General features: G+C 40.3%; 1 protein-coding gene across 1 annotated transcript in view; it reads left to right on the top strand.

Moving 5' to 3' along the window:
• The window catches only part of LOC120926435 (multidrug resistance-associated protein 5-like), a 124,529-nt gene that overhangs the window by 70,466 nt on the left and 27,373 nt on the right, over positions 1 to 26,690 (top strand). The window contains exons 12-22 of the mRNA XM_040336345.1: positions 1,436 to 1,560; positions 3,589 to 3,661; positions 4,676 to 4,879; positions 6,870 to 6,995; positions 9,895 to 9,967; positions 10,189 to 10,458; positions 11,300 to 11,481; positions 12,729 to 12,875; positions 20,513 to 20,642; positions 23,404 to 23,557; positions 26,169 to 26,297. Coding sequence (XP_040192279.1) covers positions 1,436 to 1,560; positions 3,589 to 3,661; positions 4,676 to 4,879; positions 6,870 to 6,995; positions 9,895 to 9,967; positions 10,189 to 10,458; positions 11,300 to 11,481; positions 12,729 to 12,875; positions 20,513 to 20,642; positions 23,404 to 23,557; positions 26,169 to 26,297 — 1,613 coding nt within the window. The remainder of the gene's footprint in view (positions 1 to 1,435; positions 1,561 to 3,588; positions 3,662 to 4,675; positions 4,880 to 6,869; positions 6,996 to 9,894; positions 9,968 to 10,188; positions 10,459 to 11,299; positions 11,482 to 12,728; positions 12,876 to 20,512; positions 20,643 to 23,403; positions 23,558 to 26,168; positions 26,298 to 26,690) is intronic.

Raw genomic sequence — 26,690 nt, forward strand, 5'->3', positions numbered from 1 at the left:
GGCTACAGCCACTCACTGTATCACGGGAGCGCGCCCGCAAGGACTCCACACCATGCAAGCTTGCTCGCATGAATGTGTGGAGTTCTTGCGGGGAGGACCAGAGACAGCTGCGAGGGACCCCAGAAGACGTGTATCGGGCCACTCTGTGCAAAACGATCTGCACAGTGGAGGTAAGTATAACATGTTTGTTATTTAAAAAAAAAAAAAAAACTTTAACCTCCTTAGCGGTATCCCCGAGCGTGACTCGGGTGGTTTTTCAATGCTAGGATCAGTATCCCCGAGTCACGCTCGGGGTAGATGTGCAGAGCGTGCAGCGGCGCAGCTTACCTGCTCGCAGCATCCACAGACAAAGTTACTTACCTTGTCCCTGGATCCTGCGATGCATCCCCGCTGTGTGAGCGAGCGGGTCCTCGCTCAATTCACAGTGTCCCCGTGTGCCGCCGGTCTCCGTTCCCAGTGACGTTATGAGGCACGGGGGCGGAGAACGGCGCCAAATTCAAAAAAGTAAACAAACACATTACATACAGTATACTGTAATCTTATAGATTACAGTACTGTATGTAAAAAATACACACACCCCTTGTCCCTAGTGGTCTGCCCAGTGCCCTACATGTACTTTTATATAATAAAAACTGTTCTTTCTGACTGCAAACTGTAAATTGTCCATAGCAACCAAAAGTGTCCCTTTATGTCAAAAATGGTTTTAGAGCAGCTAGAAAACAGCGATAATAAATTATAATCACTTGCAGAATTGAGCGATAGCGATTTGTGGGGAAATTTGGCATAAAAAATAAAAGTAATGACAGCGACAATTCTGCAACTGAGCAAATTTCAGTGATTTTGAGTTGATTACATTATTGAATAATTTTTATTATAAATATATTATTATTTGTTATAATTATTTATAATTATTTATTATATTATAATTTATAATTTTGTTTTTAAAAAAATTCATACCCGGGATGCCTACTAGACTCTTGTTTGGTCAGATTTAAATGAGTTATTCCTAAGAATTGCAGGCCTACAGTATTAAATGCCAAATTTCCTTGCAAAATAATTGTACCACTTTTGGTACGTAATTCCAGACAGAATCATACAGCCAGGGAGGTTAACAGAGCCTATTGGACATACCCAGGCTCAGTTGCATAGCAAATAAAAACAAAAGCACAATATCAAACACAATTAAAACCACCTAGCTAAAACCAAGGCACTCTAAACTATCAAAAAGTTGGTACGCTGTAACCGCCCGCTCAGTCTGATATATTAGGATTCTTGTTATCAGTATAATCTAATGGCACAGCAGATATATGCAGAGTTACTTACATGCAATTAGCCTTTTAGAGTTCTTAACCATGAAGCTCTTTGGCTGTGGGGATAAAGAATCCAGTGTTATGAACACCCCTGGTAATGTGACTGTTCACTGTATTTTATCTAGATGACCTTACTAGAGGGAACAGCATCGGTGAGTGGTCGCATCGCCTATGCAGCCCAGCAAGCCTGGATATTTAATGCATCCCTGCGAGAGAATATATTGTTTGGGGAAGACTATGAAGAAGAAAAGTAAGCTGTGTTCTAGTTCACCTTGCAAACCATGGAGGTTAGGTACACTGTTGATTGTGCAATAACCATTTGTTAAATAACGGGATCTTAAATCGTTTTTAATATATTTGCTATGCTATTTCTTATCATTTTTATGTTGAAAACAAAATCTTGTTTTCACAATCAAGAAAGAAAGATAGTCCAGCACTAGCTTAGCACTTGTTGGCTGCTTTGGCAAATTGATGATCTAAATCAGTGGTTCTCAACCTGGGGGTCGGGACCCCCTTGGGGGTCAAATTATGATTTGCCAGGGGTCACCAAATCCTGGGTTGTTCTTGAAAACCGCACCACCAGCCTTTTTGCGGCCACCCAGCAGGGCTGTCCCTGGAGCCTGTGGTCGCCCAGCTGGGCTTTTTCTGGAGCCTGTGCCACCCACTCAGCCTTTTTTCAGCCGGAGACACCGTTATTAACATGAGTAACATGTGATTATAGTTGCCATTAAAAGTCCCCACTACAGTTCTCAGATCAGCAGAGGACATTGATCAAGAGCACCTCAGTTGGCTGATCAGAACTCCCCCCAGCACTGCCACTCGTCCCAACTCCCCACCAGCACTGATACTCATCCCATTTCCCCCACCCACCCGCCATGGTGTAAGAGAAGGAATAAAAATAGAGAATACATAGAAGGGAGAGGAAAAGAGTGGGAGAAACAAAGAAAAAGGGAGAGAAAGAACAAGAAAGATGGCTAGAGAGAGGGATGGGAGAAAACAAACAAATTAGGATAGAGAGAAATAAAAGGGAACAAGTAGTACATCCTAAAATATACCATAAGGGGTTTTAATGCTGTAGGAGTGGAAGGCACTCAGGGAGCGCTAAATGTCCATGGGTTAGGGGCACAAATTACTTGCCTTGGGTGCTGACAACCCACGCTACGAAAATAATGTTAGGGGTCCCCACAACTGGGGAAATTTTATCAAGGGGTCACGGCACTAAAAGGTTGAGAACCACTGATCTAAATGGACTGTCTGTACTCGTGGCAGAGTGATACAATGGCAAATAGCAACTCAAATTGGTCTGTCACTTTCAAGCAACTAAAGGATTGTCCAGCTGGGAGTACATCTGTACCGAATATATTTTCTTCCAGAGGGATAGCTAAAAGCTATGGAACTTGTACAATTTAAACCGATGTTCCCCCAATCCAGCATTTCACTGTGTATTTGGACATTGGGTTGTTGATTTAAAAAAACATAAATAAATATGTTTAAAGCCAAACTCCAGGCTGATAAAAAATACACAAGTTGATGTACCTCTTTATCCTCCAATACATAATTATATTTAGAATTCAAACTGGGGGAGGGAAAAGCAGGACAAAGATTTGTCCAAGGACACAGACCGTGCAGTTCAGCCACACCCCTGCTTCCTCATTTAGAGGATTTGACTTTTAAGGGCTCTTTCACACGGAGCGGACCGTTTCTGGGTCCGCTCCGTGTGTCTCCGTTGGCTCAGCGGGGATCCCCGCTCAGCTGTCGGCGGATAGGGCGGTCCCCGCACACAGTGCAGGGACCGCCCTGTCTCAGCTCCGCTCTGCCCTATGGGGAACCGGATGCAGACGGACTGTCTGTCCGTCTGCATCAGTTCCGTTCCGCCGGATGGAAGAAAAATATTGTTTTTTTCCGTCCGAAAACCGGATCCCGACGGACGCGGACGCTAGCGGATGCTCCATCCGCTAACGGACGCGAACCCATAGGGATGTATTACAAGTCTGTTAACGGACTTGTAAAAACGGACAGGCGGAGCGGACGTCTGAAAGGGGCCTAAGTGTATACGGTGAGTACAGGCAAAAAATATAAAAAAAAATGTAAAATTAGGGGGTCGTCTTATACACCCGGTCGCCTTATACACCGGCAAATACAGTACCTTTTTCATTATCAATGTTTCAGAAATGTAATAAAATTGGACCCAATTTATTAATCAGGTTAATTTGCATTTATATTACTCTTTATGGTAGAAAGTGATGAGCTTTGATTAAATTCACTTTACTGCTGACAGGTACAAAAAGACTTTGGAAGCTTGTTGTCTCTACCCTGACATTGAATCTCTACCCACTGGAGACTTAACTGAGGTAAACTGCTTCCTGTAATGTATATGAAAATCACATATTTTACATACATTTGACTTCTATTACATACATGTCAACTGTGGGTGAAGGATTGTATATATGGAATTGTATGTTTTTCTATTTTGGTTGAACTAGATGGACTTTTTTCAACCTGACTAACCATGTAACTATGTAACAATATTTAAAGGGGTTGTAAAGGTAAAACATGTTTTTCCTAAATAGCTTCCTTTACCTTAGTGCAGTCCTCCTTTACTTACCTCATCCTTCCATTTTGCTTTTAAATGTCCTTATTTCTTCTGAGAAATCCTCACTTCCTGTTCTTCTGTCTGTAACTCCACACAGTAATGCAAGGCTTTCTTCTTGGTGTGGAGTGTCATGCTCGACCCCTCCCCTGGAATACAGAAGAGTCAGGACGCTCTCTAACACACAGCTCCTTTCTCTATCTGCAACGTAGAGAGTGTCCTGACTCTCCCGTAGTCCAAGGGAGGGGGAGAGCACGACACTCCACACCAGGGAGAAAGCCTTGCATTACTGTGTGGAGGTACAGACAGAAGAACAGGAAGTGAGGATTTCTCAGAAGAAATAAGGACATTTAAAAGCAAAATGGAAGGATGAGGTAAGTGAAGGAGGACTGCACTAAGGTAAAGGAAGCTATTTAGGAATTAATTTATTTTTACCTTTACAACCCCTTTAAATCTACTGGTTTTGCATATAACGGCTTTCTTGCTTCTATGTGACATAGGGTAAGCAAATTGAAATGGTAGAAGCATATTTACAGATAACATAAAATTTTGTTTTATAAAAAATATCTGATAGGGAAATGATAGGTATTACTGTATAGAAAGAGATGATGTTCAGAGTAACCTATTTTACAGTCCAGAGTTAAGGGAAAATGCAAAAAACTGAATGGTTGTTGGGTTGCCTTTTAGCAAACTTTCCTAATGTTGATGAATAGGACCATTAGGGTTTACCCAAGAAATATTTTATTTATGCATGATAATTAATTTCCCTTTAAAGATAGGTGAACGTGGTGTTAACCTGAGTGGAGGACAGCGACAACGAATCAGCTTGGCACGATGCCTTTATAGTTCAAGCAGTGTCGTTCTTCTGGATGATCCTCTCAGTGCTGTTGATGTGTATGTGGGAGGAGAATTATTTAACAAAGCAATTAAGAATGGAATGCAGAACAGGAGTGTCTTATTGGTCACGCATCAGTTGCAGGTACAGGTGCTCTGTAAGTACGTATGAGCATGCCCATTGCAATTAGCTTCATCTGTTCCCTGGACCATGCTCTAAGAAATTAAATGTACCTTTTTTTTGTTTTTTACAATTTAAGGTCATCTTTTTAGGGTTTGGCTATAAACAGAAAGCACATTTTAAAACATGCAAAAATAGGCTATGTTCTCCATTAGGGGATATACACTGTAAGTCTTATCCATGTTACATTGTATATATTTAATATGTATCGATGGTGAGCTGAATATTAACTGTGGATTCACTTGAAGTGGACTCTAATGCACTGCTTAATTTACAATCCAAAGGACAGAGGATTCACCCACTAAATTAATTTGTAATGTCCCTTTTAAGTCTCTTTTAATGTTACAAGATTACATATAAACTGTAAATACATGACAGAAGGAACAACAGTTTCCAGCACATCTACCCTTTTTCTAGTTTACAGTTTTTTTTTCTGTTCTATACTATACGTGTAACGTATTTGAAATCTTGCAAGATTACAGGTATTTTTCCCTGTTCTGCAATATATTAGCTCATACTTAACCACTTAAGACCCGGACCAATATGCAGGTTAAGGACCTTTCCCCTGTTTGCGATTCGGCACTGCGTCACTTTAACTGTCGACGTGGCTCCCAAACAAAATTTTTGCGCTATAAACAAAAATAGTGCGACAATTTTGAAAAAAATTCAATATTTTTTTTTACTTTTTGCTATAATAAATATCCCCAAAAAAGATATAATTTTTTTTCCCCTCAGTTTAGGCCGATACATATTCTTCTACCTATTTTTGGTAAAAAAATCGCAATAAGCGTTCACTGATTGGTTTGCGCAAAATTTATAGCGTTTACAAAATAGAGGATAGTTTTTTTACTACTAATGGCGGCGATCAGCGATTTTTTTCGTGACTGCGACATTATGAGGGACACATCGGACACTTTTGACACATTTTTGGGACCATTGTCATTTTCACAGCGAAAAGTGCTATAAAAATGCACTGATTACTGTGAAAATGACAATGACAGTGAAGGGGTTAACCACTAGGGGGCGCTGTAGGGGGTTAAGTGTGACCTAATGTGTGTTTCTAACTGTAGGGGGGCGGGGCTGGACTTGTTACGTCAGTGATCGTCGTTCCCTATATTAGGGAACAGACGATCACTGACATTGCCACAGAGAAGAACGGAGAAGGTTTGTTTACACTCACCTCTCCCAGTTCTTCAGCTCCTGTGACTGCGGGTTTTGCTGCCGCGGTCACGGAGCTTTAGACCGCATTTTAAAGAGGACGTATATAACCGTCCATGTGCCCAGCCGTGCCATTCTGTCGATGTATATCGTCGTGCGGCAGCCCTTAAGTGGTTAAAAGGCTGCCAATATACAGTCTTTCATTGCAGACCAACATAGTCTGGTTTCCTAATGGTTTTAGAAAGGGTGATTAGGTGTTATCCAAAGATACTGTAGATATCACAAAATCTGTTAATTTGATAGGGTTGCAAAGGAAAACAGGCAGCACATGTCCATTTTTATCTTTCTGTCAGCAGTCAGTCCTTTCACCCAGCAGCAGGCTCCTACAGCAGGGACAGTGTGAGAGAGTCATGAGCATTAGTCAGCTCACATATAAATAGGACTGTGGACAGCTGAGACTAATAATGAGGTCTGGCTACCAGGTAATATGTGAACCTAGGGATGGAAAATGTATCCCACCCAAAGGTTTGCAAAGCCTCCAGGCTCCAGGACTCATATGAGAACTTCTGAGTGAACAAGAAGTTTGTCCTTTCCACATCTGCTATAAAGCTCGGAGCTCTTGTATATGTGAGAAACCTGGGTTACACTTACACACTGTGCACGATACTGGCAGCCAATGACACATTGTTAATAAAATTGGAGTTTTCTATGTGGTGATATGGATTTTTCCTTTTCTAAAATGTGTCAAAAATTGTTCTGCGTGTCAATACTAACTAGGTGTATTGATTTATTGTAGTACCTGACTGAGTGCAATGAGATTTTATTCATGAAAGATGGATATATTTCAGAGCAAGGAACTCATGAAGATCTAATGAAACACAAGGGTGATTATGCTGTTTTATTTGAGAATATGCAGCAATCAGTGAGTATATCTAACCTAAATGAACTTTTTTTGCAGAATAAATCGGCACTGTATCACAAATCTAGTGTAATTTACAGAATTATGTTACATTGTTTTTCGTGTTATTTACCTGTAGGCACCACTGGTCAAATTTACAAGAAAAATGTCCCACCTTAATATTATTGTTGTTGCTACTGACTATATCAATTCTCTTTCCATTGTTGGCTCCTTAATTTGAATATCAGCAACTAAGCAATTCAGACATGTTTTAATTGTGGCCTCTCAATACATCAATGAAATATTATTCATCCTCACTTTTTTTCTTATTTCTTTTTTTAATTATAGTTTTACAATACGTTACATTGTAATACCGTGATTTGTGTTAAGGCAGCTCTTTCAAATGAATAGGCTGGCAACTAGGGTTGCACCGATACTGATATTGGTATCGATATCGGTGCCAGTACTGAAAATGCACCGATACTTAAAACCAATACCTTCTGGCTCAGTTGCCAGTGGGATTAGAGGAGGAGAGGAGGATGTAGGATGAGTGTTGGGAGTGCTGTTTCTTCATCACTTGGTCTCATCCAGATGGTAATATTAGACAGCACACTGATAGATGATGGACACCACCCCCTCACTGCGCCCCTTCATCTTGATCTCTCTAAATGCGGGAAATAGGTATCGGCAATTGGTAACGGCGAGTACTTAAAAAAAGTATCGGTACTCGTTGCTAAAAAAAAGTGGTATCGATGCATCCCTACTGGTAACAAACACATCACAATGTCCCAAAAAACAGATGAATACTGGATTTGTAAACACATTGTACAAAATTGCACAGTAGTGTTTTTTGCGTGTGTTGTGCCACAACACAGGTATGTTAGATTTGCATGGTGTTAGTGCATTGGGGTGCCATTCAAAATAACGTAACATGCATTGCGGTACCAAGCACCACAGTAGAGAAGTGTAAACCCAGCTTACTGTCTCCTATTCTCTTCACAATAAGCATTTGTGTTATCAGTAAGAATATCTGCAAATATAAAATGATCTGCATCCTCTTCTGCAAGCTTGACCAGTTATCCCTAGAAACATCGCTAGATTTAGAATACGATGAAGAATGAGGCCTCGTAGACACGACCGAGGAACTCGTCGGAAAAGACACATCGTTTTCCTCGACGAGTTCTTTGTTAGGCTTGTCGAGAAACTCGACAGGCTTTCTTTGCCTACACACGGTCAAGACCAAATCTTGCCGTTCTCAAACGCGGTGACGTACAACACATACGACGGCAGGGGAAGTTCGATTTCACTGGCACAACCCTTGGGGCTGCTTTTGCTAATCGTTACTGCGTGTTAAGTAAAAGTTTGGTAGGAGACGATTTGCACTTTTCAGTCTGTTACAGCGTGACAAATGTGCTATCTCCATTACAAATACTACTTTTACCGAAGGTGCGCTCCCGTCTCATACTTTATTCTGAGCATGTGCGGGTTTCTTAGCATACACACGAACGTGTTTCTCGTAGAAAAACAGCCCGACGAGGAACACGACGAGGAAATTGAGACTCCCGTCGAGAACTTGTTCTCTTTTTTTCTCGCCGAGTTCCTCGACAGTTTCCTCGATGAAAAACATACACACGACCGGTTTCCTCGGCAAAAAAGCTCTGCCACCAAGTTTCTTGATGGATTCTGTCGAGGAAAACGGTCGTGTGTACGAGGCCTAAGACGCTAATTTGCATTCACTATATTCTTTTGTTTCTTTTCTGTAGTTGTGTAATAATAGTTTATTCGTGAAACTTGAATAACATAGAGTTTACTTATACTGAGCTATAAAATCTGCCATAGCCTATAGAATATAATCAGATTTCTTGTTTATTTTATTTTTTTATCAGTGTGTTAGAGAAATATAGCTTAAAGGGGACCAGTCAGAATTGGCAGTTGTAAGAAATCTGAGTCTTTACTCAAAATCTTCATTCATAAATTATTTTATTAGTGTAGCAATACCTTTCAGGGATAGGTATATGCCCTGTTACAAATATTCTCTCCCCGACAGAGCAGAAGTGTCAGGCTGTAAAGCCTCGTACACATGACCGAGGAACTCGACGGGCGAAACACATTGTTTTCCTCGTTGAGTTCCTTGTTAGACTGTCGAGGAACTCAACAAGCCAATTTTCTCCATTCAAGGAAATAGAGAACATGCTCTCTTTTTGGCTTGTCGAGTTTCTTGACAGTTTCCTCAACGAAAATGTACACACGACCGGTTTCCTCGACAAAAAAATATCTCCCAGCAAGTTTCTTGCTGGTTTTTGCCGAGAAACTCGGTCGTGTGTACGAGGCCTAAGGCACACAAGGAAACTAAGCAGCTTCCTGCCTAAGCACCGAGATAACTTGTATTTTGTTTGGATTGCTGAAGGAAATTTGAAAGACACAGGGATCACTTATAACAAGCTATGAAAACTGCCATTGCTCATATAATCCCTGTTAGTTTTTTTTTTTTAAATCAGTGCAGGTTAGGGAGAAATATAGCTTAAAGGGGACCGGTCAGAAGTGGCAGTTGTAAGAAATCTAAATCTTCACTCATAAATGATTTTATTAGTGCAGCATTACCTTTCAGGGATAGATGCGTGTCCTGTTACAAATATTCTCTCCCCGTCAGAGCACAAGTGTCGGGCTGTAAGGCCCCCCTGCCTCAGCTGATGATAGCTTTTATTTTGTTCATGTTGCTGGAGGAGGGTAAACCTGTCAAATAACAAAGCCCTTAGTTTTTTTTGTGTCTTTTATTAGCACTGAGCTCAAGCAGAATATAGGATGACCTTACAGCCTGATATTCAGTAAATAATCAAAAATCAAGTAATGTGTTTCTTGTTATTGCAATATATAATGATATACTTTTATTGGATAACAACACTTTTTTTTTTTATCTTTACAGAATGTAATTAAGAGCAATGTGCATTGTTCTATAGAAAAGCCGGATAACAATATACAAAGAAATTTAGATACAGGTAATGGCAAATTAAACTATTTGTAGTTTGCAACTTTTTGTACTTGTTACTGTTTTTAGCTTGAGTAGTTCAGAGCTTGCAGTGACAGTTTATAGAGAATATATTGTACAACACGGGATGGCATTAAAGCTGAACTTCAAACAGATTAAACAAAACACCATTCCATGCTACATGCTTTAATATTTTAGTATTAAAACAAAATTTACCTTTTTCTTTTCCAGATTTGAAGAATAATGTGGAGGCCATAGACCATGCAGAAATAAGACTTCTGAAGATGGATGCAGTTGGGAATAGACTCCACAGTGGAGATGAAGCAGAAAAACTACATAATAATGTCATCACTGTAGAGGGGACAGGCACTAACGTTTTTGACCACTCAGGTCAAGAGAGGTCTTCAGGTCTTTTCAAGGGAGATAAAAATGTTAAAGAAAATAATGATACAAAAGAAGTAAACTTAACTGACCAACATAACAATGAAGAGGAGAACCAGGGTATGTGAATATGCCATAACCTCCATTTAGAGTTTGAGGTACTGATAGACAAGTTGTTTCCTTTTCTCTCTGGCCAGCCTCAATCACTAAAAATTAAGTTAGACGTTTGCATTGGTTTATATGGATATAAAGCAGAACTCAATAAACCATTCTACTCTGTATTTAAGATATAGGTTCACATAGAGATGCACATGTACAGGGATCACTCTTTGTCAAGGCATTTAGGGTGCATCCAAACTGGCAGTTCACAAGCATGGTTCACCCCCTTGGTCCAGTTCATTTATGTAATGTGAGTGCTCCAAACCGTGGCTGGGAGCACAGTTTAAGCATACAATGCCCAGGGCCACTTGGAAGAGGTGGTCTTGGCACAGTTCACTTGGGGTCCAAAGCAATACACTTCAGTGTGAGCACAAACCTTGCCTAAACACAAAACTTTCTGTAGGTCACTAACAACAGAAGCAGCGATCAATAATGTAAGTGTGCCTGGGAACACTTACTTTAAAACACAGTGTGGGTGCAGACCAGTGGGGGGACAGGATGACAATTGAACTTGGTTCAGTTCAACCATGTCCAGTGTGAGTGCACCCTAAAATTATTTAAAATATACAACTGTGAAAATCCACTTTTATAACAGGGCCATGCAATTAATAAAAATCCATACATCCAAAGTTCCATTGCTGACACAGTTGAGTGACACTCCTTTACCACCCTATTTTTGTAGGCCACTATGTGAGTAAGTCTACCCAATACAAAATACAATTTATAATGGATCCAATTATGTTTAAATGTGTTGTTCTCTTTGTTAAATAATTGTTTTATGGTCACTTTTATGTTTTTACAGGCCTTATGCAGGCAGAAGAGAAAGGTGATGGTTCTGTGCCTTGGGCAGTTTATGGAGTGTACCTCAAGGCAGCTGGAGGAGTGTTGGTAGTCACCATCAATGCCATTCTCTTTGTATTAACCACAGGAAGCGCAGCTTTCAGTAACTGGTGGCTGAGTTATTGGATTAGACAAGGCAATGGGGTAAGAAGCATATTTTACAATGTGTGTAGATGACTTACAGTAAAGGCTAGAGAAACATCTAGCATTGTCCTTGGCACATTACATGTTTGCCACCTCCATGCTCTATCCACGGCTGCTATTTTGTAGGACACCGCCACCCCCTATTCAGGATTGCGGGGGGCATGTGAATTACAGCTGCGGGGGTCTTTTTTTGAAGCACCGGATTTGAGTCAGTTTGCTGCCCCCCTAAAAAAAAAATGTATGCAAATAGTCAATAGTAGCAGAGAAGTGTGATTTTTTTTTTTTTTTTTTATTCTTCATAATTACATTTTCACCTACCAAATTACCATTCACTTTTAGGTCTATTGCATGAAATTATGCTATATAAGGTGTAAGCTATGTCACACTGGGATTTATTTACTAAAACTGGAGAGTGCAAAATCAGGTGCAGCTGTGCATAGTAGCCCATCGGCTTCTAACTTCAGCTTGTTTTTCATGCATAGTAGCCCATCGGCTTCTAACTTCAGCTTGTTTTTCATGAAATTTAGTTGGCCTACAAATTGTAATTCCACCCAACCCTAATATTTCAGTTCTGGGTTAAATCTCCCACTTATTTATATTAGTTCTTATGGAATATTTTCACCTCCTTGGAATTTTATATGTTTTATTGTCATAGAACATTAAAAAAACAGTGGATCAAATTGTGTTCTTCTTAGCTTCTTATATCCCTGCACAACTCCATTAAATGGATATCCCCACTGCTATTTCAGTAAAATCTCATCTTCATACGTGGCATATCTCACGGTTCAAATCACTGATATTAAAAACAGCAAATAATTTAACTCACCGGTTGCCTTTTAAGGGTCTATGCACACTGGCCTTAAAAAAATGCCAGTTCTTTTGGCAAAAAAAAATGCTAGTATAGAGCGTTTTTTTACAGGTGTTTAGGTGCGTTTAGGAGTGTTTAGAATTTTTTTGCCAAAAAAACTCCTCACAAAAACGCAAACCAGAAGGGTTTTTTCTTTGCCTTTAAATGCTATTCATAGATTCATAGGATAACATTGAGCTACTTCTACAGACAAAACGCAAAACTCCTACAGAAGCAGCGTTTTTTAAGCCCAGTGTGCATGGACCCTAAGGCATGGCCCCTAGATGCAAAGTGCATGAGGTATCACACAAATTGTTTCCTATGCATCTAATTAAAAATAGCCCATATGGTTATAACTATATCCTAAATTTCTCTTAATTTGACTGTCTGTTATCCCCAGAACATTACAGTTACTACACACAACATAACACTGTCCAGGGGCAGCATGAAGGACAACCCTGACCTGCACTTCTATATTTACATCTATGCTCTGTCTATGGTGGCTGTTCTCTTGCTGAGATTTCTCAGAGGATATGTCTTTGTAAAGGTAAGGTCCAACTACCTTCTGCTTTAACCTAATTAGTTAAACTGGGATTAGTTTCTCCTGAACTTAGTTGTATGTCACAGCTGTCACTTGACAGATTGTATTACAATGGCAACTGCTACAACATGGTGATACATTACATTAAGTGTTACATTGAAATTAGTTACTTAGTTCTAAAAATTGACTAGATGTAGAATCCATCCAGGTAATCGATTATTTTCCATGCTAACAATTATAGGCTACAATCTAGTAATGTGACAGGGTCGTAGATCCCTTGATACCCTGGGAAAGACAGTTCAGTAACTGTTTATATCAATGTGTTACTTAACAACATCAAAGTATTATAAGCTTAAAGTGAACTAGAATTTTTCTTAAAGGAACAGCCCTCATTATAGTAGGCAGGACAGGAATTGAGGGAACATTTCTCCAATGGGGACACAAATAATGATAAAAATTTGAGAGTGGTTCTTACACTTCATAACTGTTTTTCAAAACTCAACAAAAGTCTAGAATGCTACTGAGCACATGCCTGTCAATTTGTGAATTCTGGTCTTGAAGAGCAATATGTGTTTCACTTTCCTGATATGACCAAGTGGCTCTTCCTGAGCAGTAGCAAAACCCTCTAGCTATAGTGGTACTGTTAATGGTTAGCATTTAGTAAATAGATCTCCCCACAGGTGGCTTATTTGCTAATCTACCCAGGGATTCAGAGAATGATCAGACCACAGTACCTGCAAACCATGATTAAAAGACTCATGTTTGCACATATTATTAAATAAACCCTTTAGAGCCCATTCACACAGGGACAACACGACTTCTAGCACTACTTTGGGAGGCAACTTGGACACGACTTGAGTATGAATCATCAGGCAACTTACAAGGCAACTTCAAGTTGCCTCCAGGACAGTACAAGTTAACTTCAAGTCGCCTTCAGGACAGGAGGCTTTCCAGTGGCCAATCAAACAACAATCAGCTCTGTGGGAGGGAGGGGGGAGTGAGAGGTTTGCCTGGGAAATGTTATCTTCCTGTATTGTTGCTTCAGTTAAGACAATGATCCGACTTCTGAGGCGACTTCCATTGAAATCAATGGGTACAAGTTGCCTACAAGTCACCTACAAGTCGGATTGAAGTAGTACAGGAACCTTTTCTGAAGTCGGAGCGACTTCAGTAGTGTACATTAAGACGGCTCCATTCACTTCCATTTATTTTCTCGACCGCGCGACTTGGGGCAACTTGGGGCGACTTGGAAGTCGGATCACAGGTCGCCCCAGTGTGAACCGGCTCTTAGTGTTTATTCCCATTGCTTTATATCAGGACGAGTCAATACCTAAAACTAGGTTTGTTAATATGTATAGATGTTAAAGAGGAACTTCATTAAACCTAACTCTATAAAACATAAAAAAATAAACATACTTCCTGGACCATGAAGTCCTGGATTGTCTTGCACAAAACCAAAGTTTCTCCTCTCCTGCATTACTATTTTTAATGGAGATCTGGCAGAGACCGCCGGGACCTAACAGAGACCCCCATGGCACATCTGTGCTTGTGCCAAAGCTCCTGTGCATATGTAGACAGGCCACAGTGGTCTCTGTCAGGTCCCTGGCAAAAGACCCATGACATATCTGTCTGCACATGCAAAAGGTCTCAAACTGCCTCCTGGGATGTGTGTCACACATCCCAAGAAACAGTTTGTGAGATGCGGCTTATGCACAGACACACCATGGCAACTTTCCCAGGGATCTGACAGAGACCCATGGCATGTCTCTACATGCGAGGGGATACAATACAATGCTTCTCTAGGCAAGGATTTAGCAAGGAAAAAAAATTATGTGTAAGAGGGATAGAGGGAGGAGGACAAAGAGCAAGAAGATATTGCTAGAATGAAAGTCCACTTTAAAGGGTCAAATACATGTCCTCGCTCCTTCAAGATATTTGCTGTAAATAGAAATTAAACCCAGCTTGGAAACTTACTAAAATAAGTATATTACTTAAAGAGTGTGACGGTCATTCAAATAATAACGATACTGTTACAGTATCGCTAGGACTTGTGTGTGTACATCCAAGGGCTTGGTCCATCCTTTCCATGTTCGGCATGTCACGCGCATGCCAAATCCAGGCCTTGTAGGGTATGGTTGGTTGCACACATAGGCGTGCATTACCATAAATCGGCTCGCGTGCATTAACATGCATTAGCATGCATGCCTGACCTTGGCTGTGCACACAGGCCAAGGAGGATATTTAAACTCCTTCCCTTATGGTGGTCAATGCTGTGACTTCTTGCCAGCTACCATGAGATTACACTTGTTCTGGTTTGCTTGTTGCTAACCAAGATTGACTGACTGCTTGTATCTTGTATCTCCATTGCTGCCATATTCCTGTTTGTCTCCTGCCTGTTGCTTGCCTCGACCTCTGCCTGATGATTGACTACTCTTGTACAAGCCACCCACCTCGATTTTCTGCCTGGACACTGACTACTCTTGCTTGCTGATTCTCTTAACCTCTATCTAAAACATATAAAAGCATCTACCGTATTTCCCCTAATAAATATTAGGGGAACAAAATGATTGCTAATAAGTTTGTTTGTTGAAATATTTTCGAATTCGACCAGATTTTTCGAAATTCGGTCTAAACCGAACCAATTCCGAAAACGGTCGAAATATTTTCGAATTCGAACGGATTTTTCGAAATTCGGTCGAAAACGAACAAATTCCGAAAACAAATTTAACACATGTAACGAATCTAACTTAACGAATTTAACTAAATAACGAATTAAAACGAAACAAAACAAATTTTTCCCTTTTGCACATGCCTAGTTCCTATAGATGTTCCACGTATCTATCAGTAGCTCACTCCAGAGGACTGAAAACAGTTGAGATATAGAGGTGTAATGTGATTCAACCAGGGGTCAAGTCCTGGGGGAAAAAGTGTGGGAACTCCCACCCATGATCCACTCCACTCAAATCCCGTGATAACTCGCGGCAGACCTCCGCAATGTCTCCTGGGAACAATGACAAAAGCTCCCAGGAGACATTGCGGCATCGAGGAAGTGATGGAATACCCACACACTACCTGATGAATCCATATACAGGAAGCGGGCAGTAACATAAAGGATTACTAAGGTTCGCCTGCCCCTGACAGTGGGGGGCATCGCCGCTTAGTGAAGGATTGGCTCGGGCAGCTCGGCTGCTCTCGGATTGCAAAGGGAACTGCGTTCCTGCTGTGAAAAAAGTGCAGGAACTCCATTCCCACGCGCTCCCGCAGGACTTGAGCCCTGGATTCAACATCAATTCCTAGCATCAATACCTCACCCTTACTTGGTCGATATTTTGGACGACATCTTGAGTATCCTGTACATACAATGGTGGGCCAATCACCATTTCTTTAATTTCTTCATAGCAGATGGGCCTTCCTGGGGCATTATACAAGTTCTTGTGTATTTTAGGGATCAGGTATAGGGTGGGAGTGATGCTGCCATTCTTTTTTGGTGATTAGGTCTGACTCACAGGCCAAGAATAGCTTATGGTTCAGGATGGCAACTAGCGAAGGGAACAAATTATCCTTCAACTTTTCATAGGTTGACTGATCCATTAATTGTCTCATCAATCCCTGTTACTACTTTTTTAATTATAACATTTGGTGCCTGATTAAATTCTTTAAGGGCTATTCTTTCTTTTGACTTAAGATTATCTGTCTCTGCTGTTCCACACTCTATCTTACCCAAATCTTCCTGAATCAAGTCAAGAAACACTCCAATCCATTTGCTCTTTATAAATGGAGGCATTCTTGTAGATCTAATGTTTAAAATTGCCTGTCTCCTCCATGGATTATTAAAGTCCTATATTTCACTTAAGTCTACAGAGTCAACATCCATGAGAGAGATGAAATCCTCAAGGGCTTGTACTTCTTGTTCATTTTGTGAAACATTTGATACCCCTTCTACCATTGCATCAGAGTATGCCAGTCTTAAATAAACTTTCCTAAGAAACAAATATGTATATTTATATGTTTCAAACTGGTCCATTCTGCTCATAGGTGAAAAAGACAAGCCTTATTGAAGTATTTTAACACGTCTCTCACAGAGATTAAAGTCTGATAGATTAATAGCCTTCTTATCTGTTAGATCATTCTTTGGGGGACTAACTTCCTCTGGCATAATATCTCCCACCATCTCTTCTGACTTCTGGTCCTTGACTTTTCCTGCTCTCTCACAATGTTTCCATCTTTGTCCTTCTCTTTTATTTCTTTTTGATATTTTACTTTTCGGGCTGTTTTTAAAATCTGCTTGACAGGGACTGTTTCGTTCCCTTGGGGGATTTCCTCCTCTAAAAAAAAAACTGATCTGGCCCCTTCTTCACTCTCTGAGGAGGTGGCCCCACTTGTTGAGGAAGTGCAGTACAAGAATGGAAATGACCCCTTTTGGATCTACTGTGTCCTCGACTGTTAGTCAAGTTGAAGACCTCCCGACGTGGCCCAATCGTCCAAGTTACACTTAAACTTGAACTGCTTGGTCAATCAGAGATTTTTATGCACTTTTTCAATTTCCTTTTTAAGTAGATCATTATATTTAATGAATTCTGTTTTCTCTTTATGGTGCTCCAGATGTTTAGTACTTTCATCAATCTGTATCTGTATTTGCTAACAGGGCCATGGCTAACAAGCCATGATCTATACAATTGCTTTTTCCATTTCCATAAAATCTCTCAGTTCACAGGTGTTCTGCTGGACTGTCTCAACCTCTACCTGAACCCTGCCCTCTTGCAGTATTACTATCCTGTCTCCGCAGTGTAGCCACCCTGTTCCTGTGACCCTTTGGTGGGAGGATCCTGAAGGACACAACCTGGTGTCATCATGCAGTAAGGTAGCCTGGTGTCACAAGGGTAACTAACCTATCCCTCTATGGTGGTGCTTTGGTGAGGATCAAGATATTACTTAGACAACATCTATGAATGCACGTGTTGCTCCAATGCAACCACTCATATCTCGTTCATTAGAAAGCCACTGATAAAGTAACCCTGTTGCATGTGCACAGGGTCAGGGCATGTTACAGAAACCAGGAATGAGCTTGGGTGTACACTGCAATGCACTGCATATGTACACTAAACTGAAAATAATGTTATAAGCAAGGAGTAGCAGTTTTTATGTATGTATTTATTTTTGTTCAGTTCCACTTCATGTTAAAACCAAATACTACACTGTATTTTTGAATAAAACGGCAAACATCAGTTAGATTTATTAAGGCCCCTTTCATACATGTGGACCGTTCAGCTGTCTCCCAGTGTATGCCAAGAATCCACTTCTACTGCTGAATGAGGAAGTTAAAATTCCAAACCAATGTTAGAATTCTAAAGAATATAGCAAGCTGAACACAGCACATATACTTGTAAAACTTATGTAGGGAGATTTGTTTCATCCCTGTGTATCATCTGTGTATTACAGCCTTATTCCAAAATGGATTAAATTTGTTATTTTCCTCAAAATTCAACAAACAATACCCCATAATGTCAACATGAAAGAAGTGTGTTTGAAAATGTATTAAAAATTAAAAATGGAAACATCCCATGTACATAAGTATTAACAGCTTTTGCCATGACACTCAAAATTTAGCTCAGGTACATCCTGTTTCATGATCATCCTTGAGATGTTTCTACAACTTAATTGGAGTCCACCTGTGGTAAATTCAGTTGATTGGACATGATTTGGAAAGGCACACACCTGTCTATATAAGGTCCCACAGTTAGCAGTGCATGTCAGAGCACAAATCAAGCCATGAAGTCCAAAGCATTGTCTGTAGACCTCCGAGACAGGATTGTAGCAAGGCACAGATCTTGGGAAGGGTACAGAAAAATGTCTGCAGCATTGAAGGTCCCAATGAGCACAGTGACCTCCATCATTTGTAAATGGAAGAAGATTGAAACCACCGGGACTATTACTCGAGCAGGCCGCCCGACCAAACTGAGCGATCGAGGGAGAAGGCCCTTAGTCAGGCAGGTGACCAAGTACCTGGTGGTCACTCTGACAGAGCTCCAGCGTTTCTCTGTGGAGAGAGGAGAACCTTCCAGAATAACAACCATCTCTGCAGCACTCCACCAATCAGTCCTGTATGGCAGAGTGACCAGACGGAAGCTACTCCTCAGTAAAAGACACATGACAGCCCACCTGGAGTTTTCCAAAAGGCACCTGAAGCACTCTCAGAACATGAGAAACTAAATTCTCTGGTCTGATGAAAGAAAGATTGAACGCTTTGGCCTGAATGGCAAGCATCATGCCTGGGGGAAACCAGGCACCACTCATCACCAGGCCAATAACGTCCCTACAGTGAAGCATGGAGGTGGCAGTATCATGCTGCAGGGATTTTTCAGGAGCAGGAAATGGGAGAGGGAAAGATGAATGCAGCAATGTACAGAGACATCCTTGATGAAAACCTGCTCCAAAGAGCTCTGAACCTCCGACTGGGGCGAAGGTCCATCTTCCAACAGGACAACGACCCTAAGCACACAGATAAGATAACAAAGGAGTGGCTACTGAACAGCTCTGTGAATGCCCTTGAGTGGTTCAGCCAGAGCCCAGACTTGAACCCGATTGAACATCTCTGGAGAGATCTGAAAATGGCCGTCCACCGACGCTTCCCATCCAACCTGATGAAGCTCCTGCAAAGAAGAAAATAGATGTGCCAAGCTTGTAGCATCATACTCAAATAGACTTGAGTCTGTAATTGGTGCCAAAGGCGCTTCAACAAAGTATTGCGCAAAGGCTGTAAATACTTATGTACATGGGATTTTTGTCATTTTTTATTTTTAATAAAATTGCAAATATTTCAAACAAATTTCTTTCCCATTGTCATCGTGAGGTATTGTTTGTAAAGTTTTGAGGAAAATAATGAATGTATTCCATATTGGAATAAGGCTGTAACATAATAAAATGTGGAAAAAGTGAAGCGCTGTGAATACTTTTCGGATGCACTGTATGTGAGGCTTAACATCCACTGTAAAAAAAAAACGGATGAAGTTTATGTCAGTTTTTCATCAGTTTGCTATCAGTTTTTCATCCGGTTTTTCATCAGTTTTTCATCTGTTTTTCACTTGTTTTTACATCAGGTTTTTACATCCATCATCTAGAGTCCCAGAGACTTTTTTTCATGCAAATGTGACCGGTTACATTTGTTTTTTGTCCGATCCGTGTTTTTTAATAGAATAAAAAAAGGGATTTAATCTGTTCCAAAAAATGGATGTTGACAGGAGCGGATGTAAATAGATGTAAATGGATGATCATCCATTTATATCCATTTTTTTTATAGAGATGCATTGATGTCCCTTTTTCACCTGTCAACGGATGAAATAAAAACGGTCAAATGGTTTGCATGTGTGAAAGGGGACTAAAGCATATTTACAGATTTTCTGAGGCAATGCACATGTGGCTGTTTCTAAGGTTATGGTCTTTGTGTCATATAATTTGTCTTATGGATTTCCAGTCTCCACTTGAATCAAACTATGCTATTAATGACTGCAAATGTATTACCGTATATACAATTTCTAGTTGGTATTTGGTCACTATAATACACATGGCTGGAAACATTTCAGATTTTAAACAGCAATACAATCTTATATAGTATACTGTATACATATTGTTTTTTTAATTATTAGAGTTCACTGAAAGCTTCAACAAAACTCCATGATCTTTTGTTTCAAAAAGTCCTCTGTAGCCCCGTGAAGCTGTTTGATACAACTCCCCTTGGTCGTATCCTAAACCGTTTCACCAGGGATGTGGATGAAGGTAAATACATCACTAGAAATTGTTCAGTTTTACTTTAATGGTGAATCCACTTTTGTTAAAAAAAAACAGATATACTATTGGTATTGGAACTAGATGGTCTGGTGTCTTTTACAACCTGAGTAACTATGCAACTCTAATATATACAATTATTTTACAACCCTTTTTTAATTTGGTGTTAATAGCAATGTCAGCTTCAGTATGTCCATCCACGTGGGTTCCCTTGGAGAAAATTTATTTTACTTTTAATAGATTTTAATTGTGAATTTACAATAAAAATTGCACATAGGCAGTGAAATGTATGAAAGAAAATAGAAACACGAGCACGGGAAGGTGTCAGTGATAGCAAATATTTTAGTGAACAATAAAAGACTATATCCATTTACCCTTTAAACAGAAGATAACAGCATGTTGGCATAGCAGCATGTAGAACTTCTTTTCACACAGCTTCGAGGGAGGCAGCAGAGCAAAGCAAATACAGCAGTGGTAGTTATAGTAAAGCAGCGGTGGTATAGCAGTGAACCAAAGCTTAGCACCAGCTATGCCAGCCGTGTGGGTATACTGTATGCTTGGGCAATGCATTTTGGGTGATCCGCCCTTTTCTCAAGCCTGGACTAATAGTGGGAGGTATACATAGGCGTGCGCACAGGGTGTGCCAGGTGTGCCCAGGCACACCCTAATCACCCTGTGTAGCACAGGTTCCCACTACTGCCCTCCCTTTCCTCCCACAGCGCTTCAGGCTTCCTTCCTCTCCTTCCCCGCCAGCTGTGGAGATGTTTTAGGATGAGTGGGGGAAGGGGCCGGTAAATATGTAATTCCCCGGCCCCTTCCCTTTCTGAATGAACATTGTGAGTGATCAGTAGTGTGTTTTTGAGCTTTGGGTGCACACACTAATGCAATAGGCTGCGCACACCTATGGAGGTATATAAATGTTGGATGTACACCAGGCCTCCTTAGTGAGCATTAGCCAATCCAGTGAAAGCTTTGTCTATAAAAGCCAGCCAGTACTAAGCTCTGGATCACTGCTTTACCACTGCTGCTTTACAATAACTATCACTGCTGCATTTGCTTTTTTTCTACTGCTTCCCTTAGATCATGTCAGAAATTCAAAGTTGTCTTGGGTCCTGTACATACTTCCTGTGTTAGCTCAAGGAATCCTCTCAGTTCTTATCTTGTTCTCCAGAACAATTATTCCCTAGGCTGTAGAGAGTATAAGAATGGAAAACATTCAATAGTTTATTAACAGAAAACTGGGCAGGGCTGACACCAAGTTTTGCAGTTAAAGTCCACAAAAAGGCAAGTGGTGTCATTTCACAAGAGGGAATTATGAGAATTTCTGTCAGATCAATGGGTATTTTTCTGTAGTTTCGGGTACTTTAGGGAGATGAAGCATGGGGAAATGTACATGTCTTGCACTGCTGCATTTTTTCCTGACACATGCTTTAAGTCAAAATGACAGGGGGACGTTACATCAGACATAATCTGTTTTAGATTCTCTGACTTATAGCAATGGTTTATCACCATATTAGAAAAGTATGTGTGTATATATATATATATATATATATATATATATATATATATATATATATATATATATATTACTAACATTTTAATAGTCCTATCATAAAATGGAAAAAGGGCCCTTTAATATGTAAACGGCTTCTTACTGTGTTATTTCTCTTTAAAATCGAGATTTTACCGCGATTTCGCGGCTGCGATTTTGCCGCGATTTTGCCGCGATTTTGCCGCTATTTCGGCCGCGATTTAAGAGACATCTGTGCAGGGTTCAATGTAAATCGCGGCATGAAATCGCAAAAAGTAGTACAGGAACTACTTTTTGAAATCGGTGCACCGATTAGGACAGTGCCATTGCCGACAATTGCCGGCAAATGCCGCCGATTTGAGATGCGATTTGACATGTCAGATCGCATCTCAAATCGTTCCAAATCGTACCCAGTGTGAACCAGGGCAAAAGCACAGAAAAAAAATGCTATTTTTAAACACTTACTAGTGTTATTTCTCTTGCATAAATAGAAAGTGCTTTTGAACTTGCTAGAAAAATTGACTATGAACTTCCCTAACACAGTCCCCATCTCCCCTTGCTCGCCATAGTCCTCTCCTCTTGTGGGAGTGTCTAATTACTCTGTTATCTGAGTCACTGCTGACCCAGAACCTCCCTGCATAACCTTGTATGTAGTTGTCTAGGATGGAGCAAATGGGAATACTATAGAGCATGGGTGCTCAACCTGTGGCCCTCCAGCTGTTGCGGAACCACAAGTCCCATGAGGTTTTGCAAGGCTGACAGTTAAAGCATGATTCCCAAAGGCAAAGACATGATGGGACTTGTAGTTCCCAAACAGCTGAAGGGTCACAGGTTAAGCACCCATGCTATATAGAGCATCACTTGAGTCAGCTCTGATTCTACTTTGGCTGCTGACATCAAATTCAAGATGGCAGTAGACAGGGTTAGACTTTTGGATGTCAACAGAAGGGAGGCTTTTACATGTTAATAACGTGTACAAAACTTGTTAAATGCATATATAATTTTAAGGGAAGGTTGTTGTTAAAATGAATGGTCTGTTGACATGTAGTTTTTGGCCAAATTATTACATTTTGTTTATTTTTAAACAATGAGATCGGTGTCAGTGGCTGTTATATGTAGTGTTTCTTCTCCTTCATAAGAAATAAACATTAAAAAAAACTAAAACACAGACTCGGTTTCATTGCGTTTGTGTTTCATATTGATGGATATTCTGTGTTTCAGTTGATGTACGACTTCCAAACCAAATGGAACAGCTTATTCAGAATATGATCCTTGTTTTCTTCTGCCTTGGTATAATCAGCTCAGTATTTCCATTCTTTATCTTATCTGTGGTGCCTTTAAGTGTGATCTTCTATTTGGTAAACCGGGCTTCAAGGTAAGTTACAAATCAGGGGGTGCAGTGAATTTGTGTGGCATTGATAATGTAATTAAACCAGGCAGCATATTACATTTGCTATGTCATATACTGTAGCTATATACACTGTATGGCCAAAATTAGTTGACACCTGACCATCACTGCAACCTTAAAGGGTTTGTAAAGGATTTTTGTTTATCTTAATAGCTTCCTTTACCTTAATGCAGTGCTGTTTTCATGTCCTCATTGTTCGTTTTTGCTCTCAAGTTGCTGTAATTCTTCTCTGATCTCCACACTTCCTGGTTGTCTGTTTCCTGATAACCACAGTGCTGGGAGCTTTCTCTCTGTGGTCACTAACATCAAGGAGGTGTGATTACTGTGTGTCTAAAACCCTTCAGCACTTTCCAAACCATCACTGCCCTGTATTGGCTATGTGGCTCTGTACAGCACAGAAGCAGGAAACAACATGCAAAAACGAAACTAGAAACTACAGGCACATTATATGATTGATTTTTATCTATTTTTAATCGTTTTTAAAAGGAATCAGTTAACTATTATGTCTCTATACCCTGTAAACAGTCATTTCAGCAACTCCTTTAATGGTGAAAAATAAGTAGACAACACTCCAAATTATTGATTTTAGGTGTTTCTAGTGTAGGGTACAAAATGTTACAACCTACAAGGACATTTTAGACAATTGTGTGCTTCCAACAGTTTAGGGAACATCCTTTTCTGTTCCAGCAGGTCTGTACACCTGTTCACAAAGGCAGCTGGCAAGTTTTGTGTGGAGGAACTTGAGTGTCCTGCACAGTTCTCTGAATGATGGACTTCACAATTTTGTGGAAATCCAGAAGAGGCAAGACTGTTAACCACAAAGTAGACTACCTCCATAATACTTTCCCTTGTTTTGGAATTGGATATCCAACAAGTTCATATTGATGTGATGTTCAGGTGTCCAGAAAGTATAGTGTATTTTTTGCTCATCAACGTGCAGATGTTATTATTGGTCAGAAGAAGACTAAAACAGAAAGAGTAATGCCTTCAACCCAGAAACTCAACAGTTAAGGATAAACACTCAGCTGAGATATAAACAGCTTTCACAATGGACCCATACTGAATACTCAAAGTGATATACAAATGTACCTATATTATAAGGTTTTATATATTTAAAGCGGGAGTTCACCCGAAAAATGTTTTTTAACATTAGATTGAGGCTAATTTTACTAAGCAGAATCGGGTGTTTTTTTTTAAATCAATGCAGTACTTACCGTTTTAGAGATCGATGTTCTGCATGGCTTCCGGGTATGATCTTCTGGATCTTGCAGTGGTTTTTGCACAGAGCAACCCAGATCCTCCTCTTCTTGGGTCCCTCTTCTGTGATCCTGGCAGCTTGCTATGGGAGCACCTGAGCCAAATCACAGCTCCATGTGTCTATTCAGACACATAGCCCCGACCCCTCTCTCCCTTTATGGGCTAGCTGACTTTGATTGACAGCATTGGGAGCCTATGGCGCCGCTGCTGTGTCTCAGCCAATCAGGAGGGAGAATCTTGGATGGCTGAGACACTCGTGGACAGAGGGACCTAAGGTAAGTGTTTAGGGGGGATAAGGGGGGCTGCTGCATACAGAAGGCTTATTATCTTAATGCATAGAATGCATTAGGATAAAAAACCTTCTGCCTTTATAACTCCTTTAAACCCATAAAACTACCACACATAATGATTTAACCCTTAAGTCAAATACACTTTGTATGTAACCTCTATTGCTACAATTTACTTTATTTTAATCATCAATCACAGAACATGGTCAACATTCAAGATACTATAATGGATAACAGAAATTCCCACTGTTGATTGTCGGCATACAAAAACATAGAATATCCAGGCTCAAACTTACCGACCAATCAGCAACCAACCAAATTCACCTGTCTAACTGTGTGCGTTAAAAACAGAGGTTTAGTTGCACGCATTTGCAAATGCATGTGTAAGCCGCAGGCCCCGTCAAGGCGCTCTGTATACTGCAGCCCTAACTATAACATTGCATTTTAAGTCTCCTCAGTAGGAGCACATGACTGCTGATAGATAGATAAGGGGCAGGTGACTGGAGGTAGTCCAGCCCTCATTAAAGGGGCAGGAGCACACTGCACACTCAGCACATGGAAGCAAAGGTGCCAGTGTGCTGCCTGACCACAATGACATAAATTCAACAAACAAAAGTCACTGCCCTTACCTATGACTGGTCTATACAATAAGGAGTGCTGGAAAGGGCGGATATACATACAAAAACATAGAATATCCAGGCTCAATTTTACCGACCAATCAGCAACGAACCAAATTCACCTGTCTAACTGTGTGCGTTAAAAACAGAGGTTTAGTTGCACGCATTTGCAAATGCATGTGTAAGCTACAGGCCCCGTCAAGGCGCTCTGTATACTGCAGTCCTAACTATAACATTGCATTTTAAGTCTCCTCAGTAGGAGCACATGACTGCTGATAGATAGATGGTTGATTGTCGGCATAGTGCTAAACAAATTGGCTTAAAACCTGATTGTATTACATGTGAACATGGTTGTATACACAAGTATCTTCTTGTTAGCTATGACTATGTGTGCCAATATTGTCCTTTATTTTGCAGAGTCCTGATTCGTGAACTGAAACGTTTGGATAATATAAGCCAGTCCCCATTTATATCTCATGTTACATCAACACTACAAGGAATAACAACTATTCAAGCCTTTAGTAAATCAAGTGACTGCATTCTTAAGTAAGTTTAAAATGTAATTTTGATAAATGTAATACTCATGCGTGCCTTTTTATTTTTGGGGTATCTGACTGCTTCCTTTGTTCAAATACTACATACAGTAGTGATCTCCATCCAATCATTGATACAAAGCAAGGTCCGTGCACAGCTTACACTACATATCATACAGAAAAAAAACATGTTTTTGATGTTAATAAAGTATCTCTACACTATAGAGCAAAATTTTAATTTGCAGTGCATTGAGGTATTGCGCTCTTGTTTTTAAGGAGCCCCATCGCCCTATGATGAGCTTAACATAGAGCCTTCTCAGTTCAGTTACTTTCATGCTGTCGCTGAATGACATGCAAATATTGTAATTATTTGTTTTTGTACTGTATGTGGCTGTAAAACTCTTAG

The sequence above is a fragment of the Rana temporaria genome, chromosome 2 (genome assembly GCF_905171775.1).
Source record: "Rana temporaria chromosome 2, aRanTem1.1, whole genome shotgun sequence".
In the NCBI taxonomy this organism is placed as follows: Eukaryota; Metazoa; Chordata; class Amphibia; order Anura; family Ranidae; genus Rana; species Rana temporaria.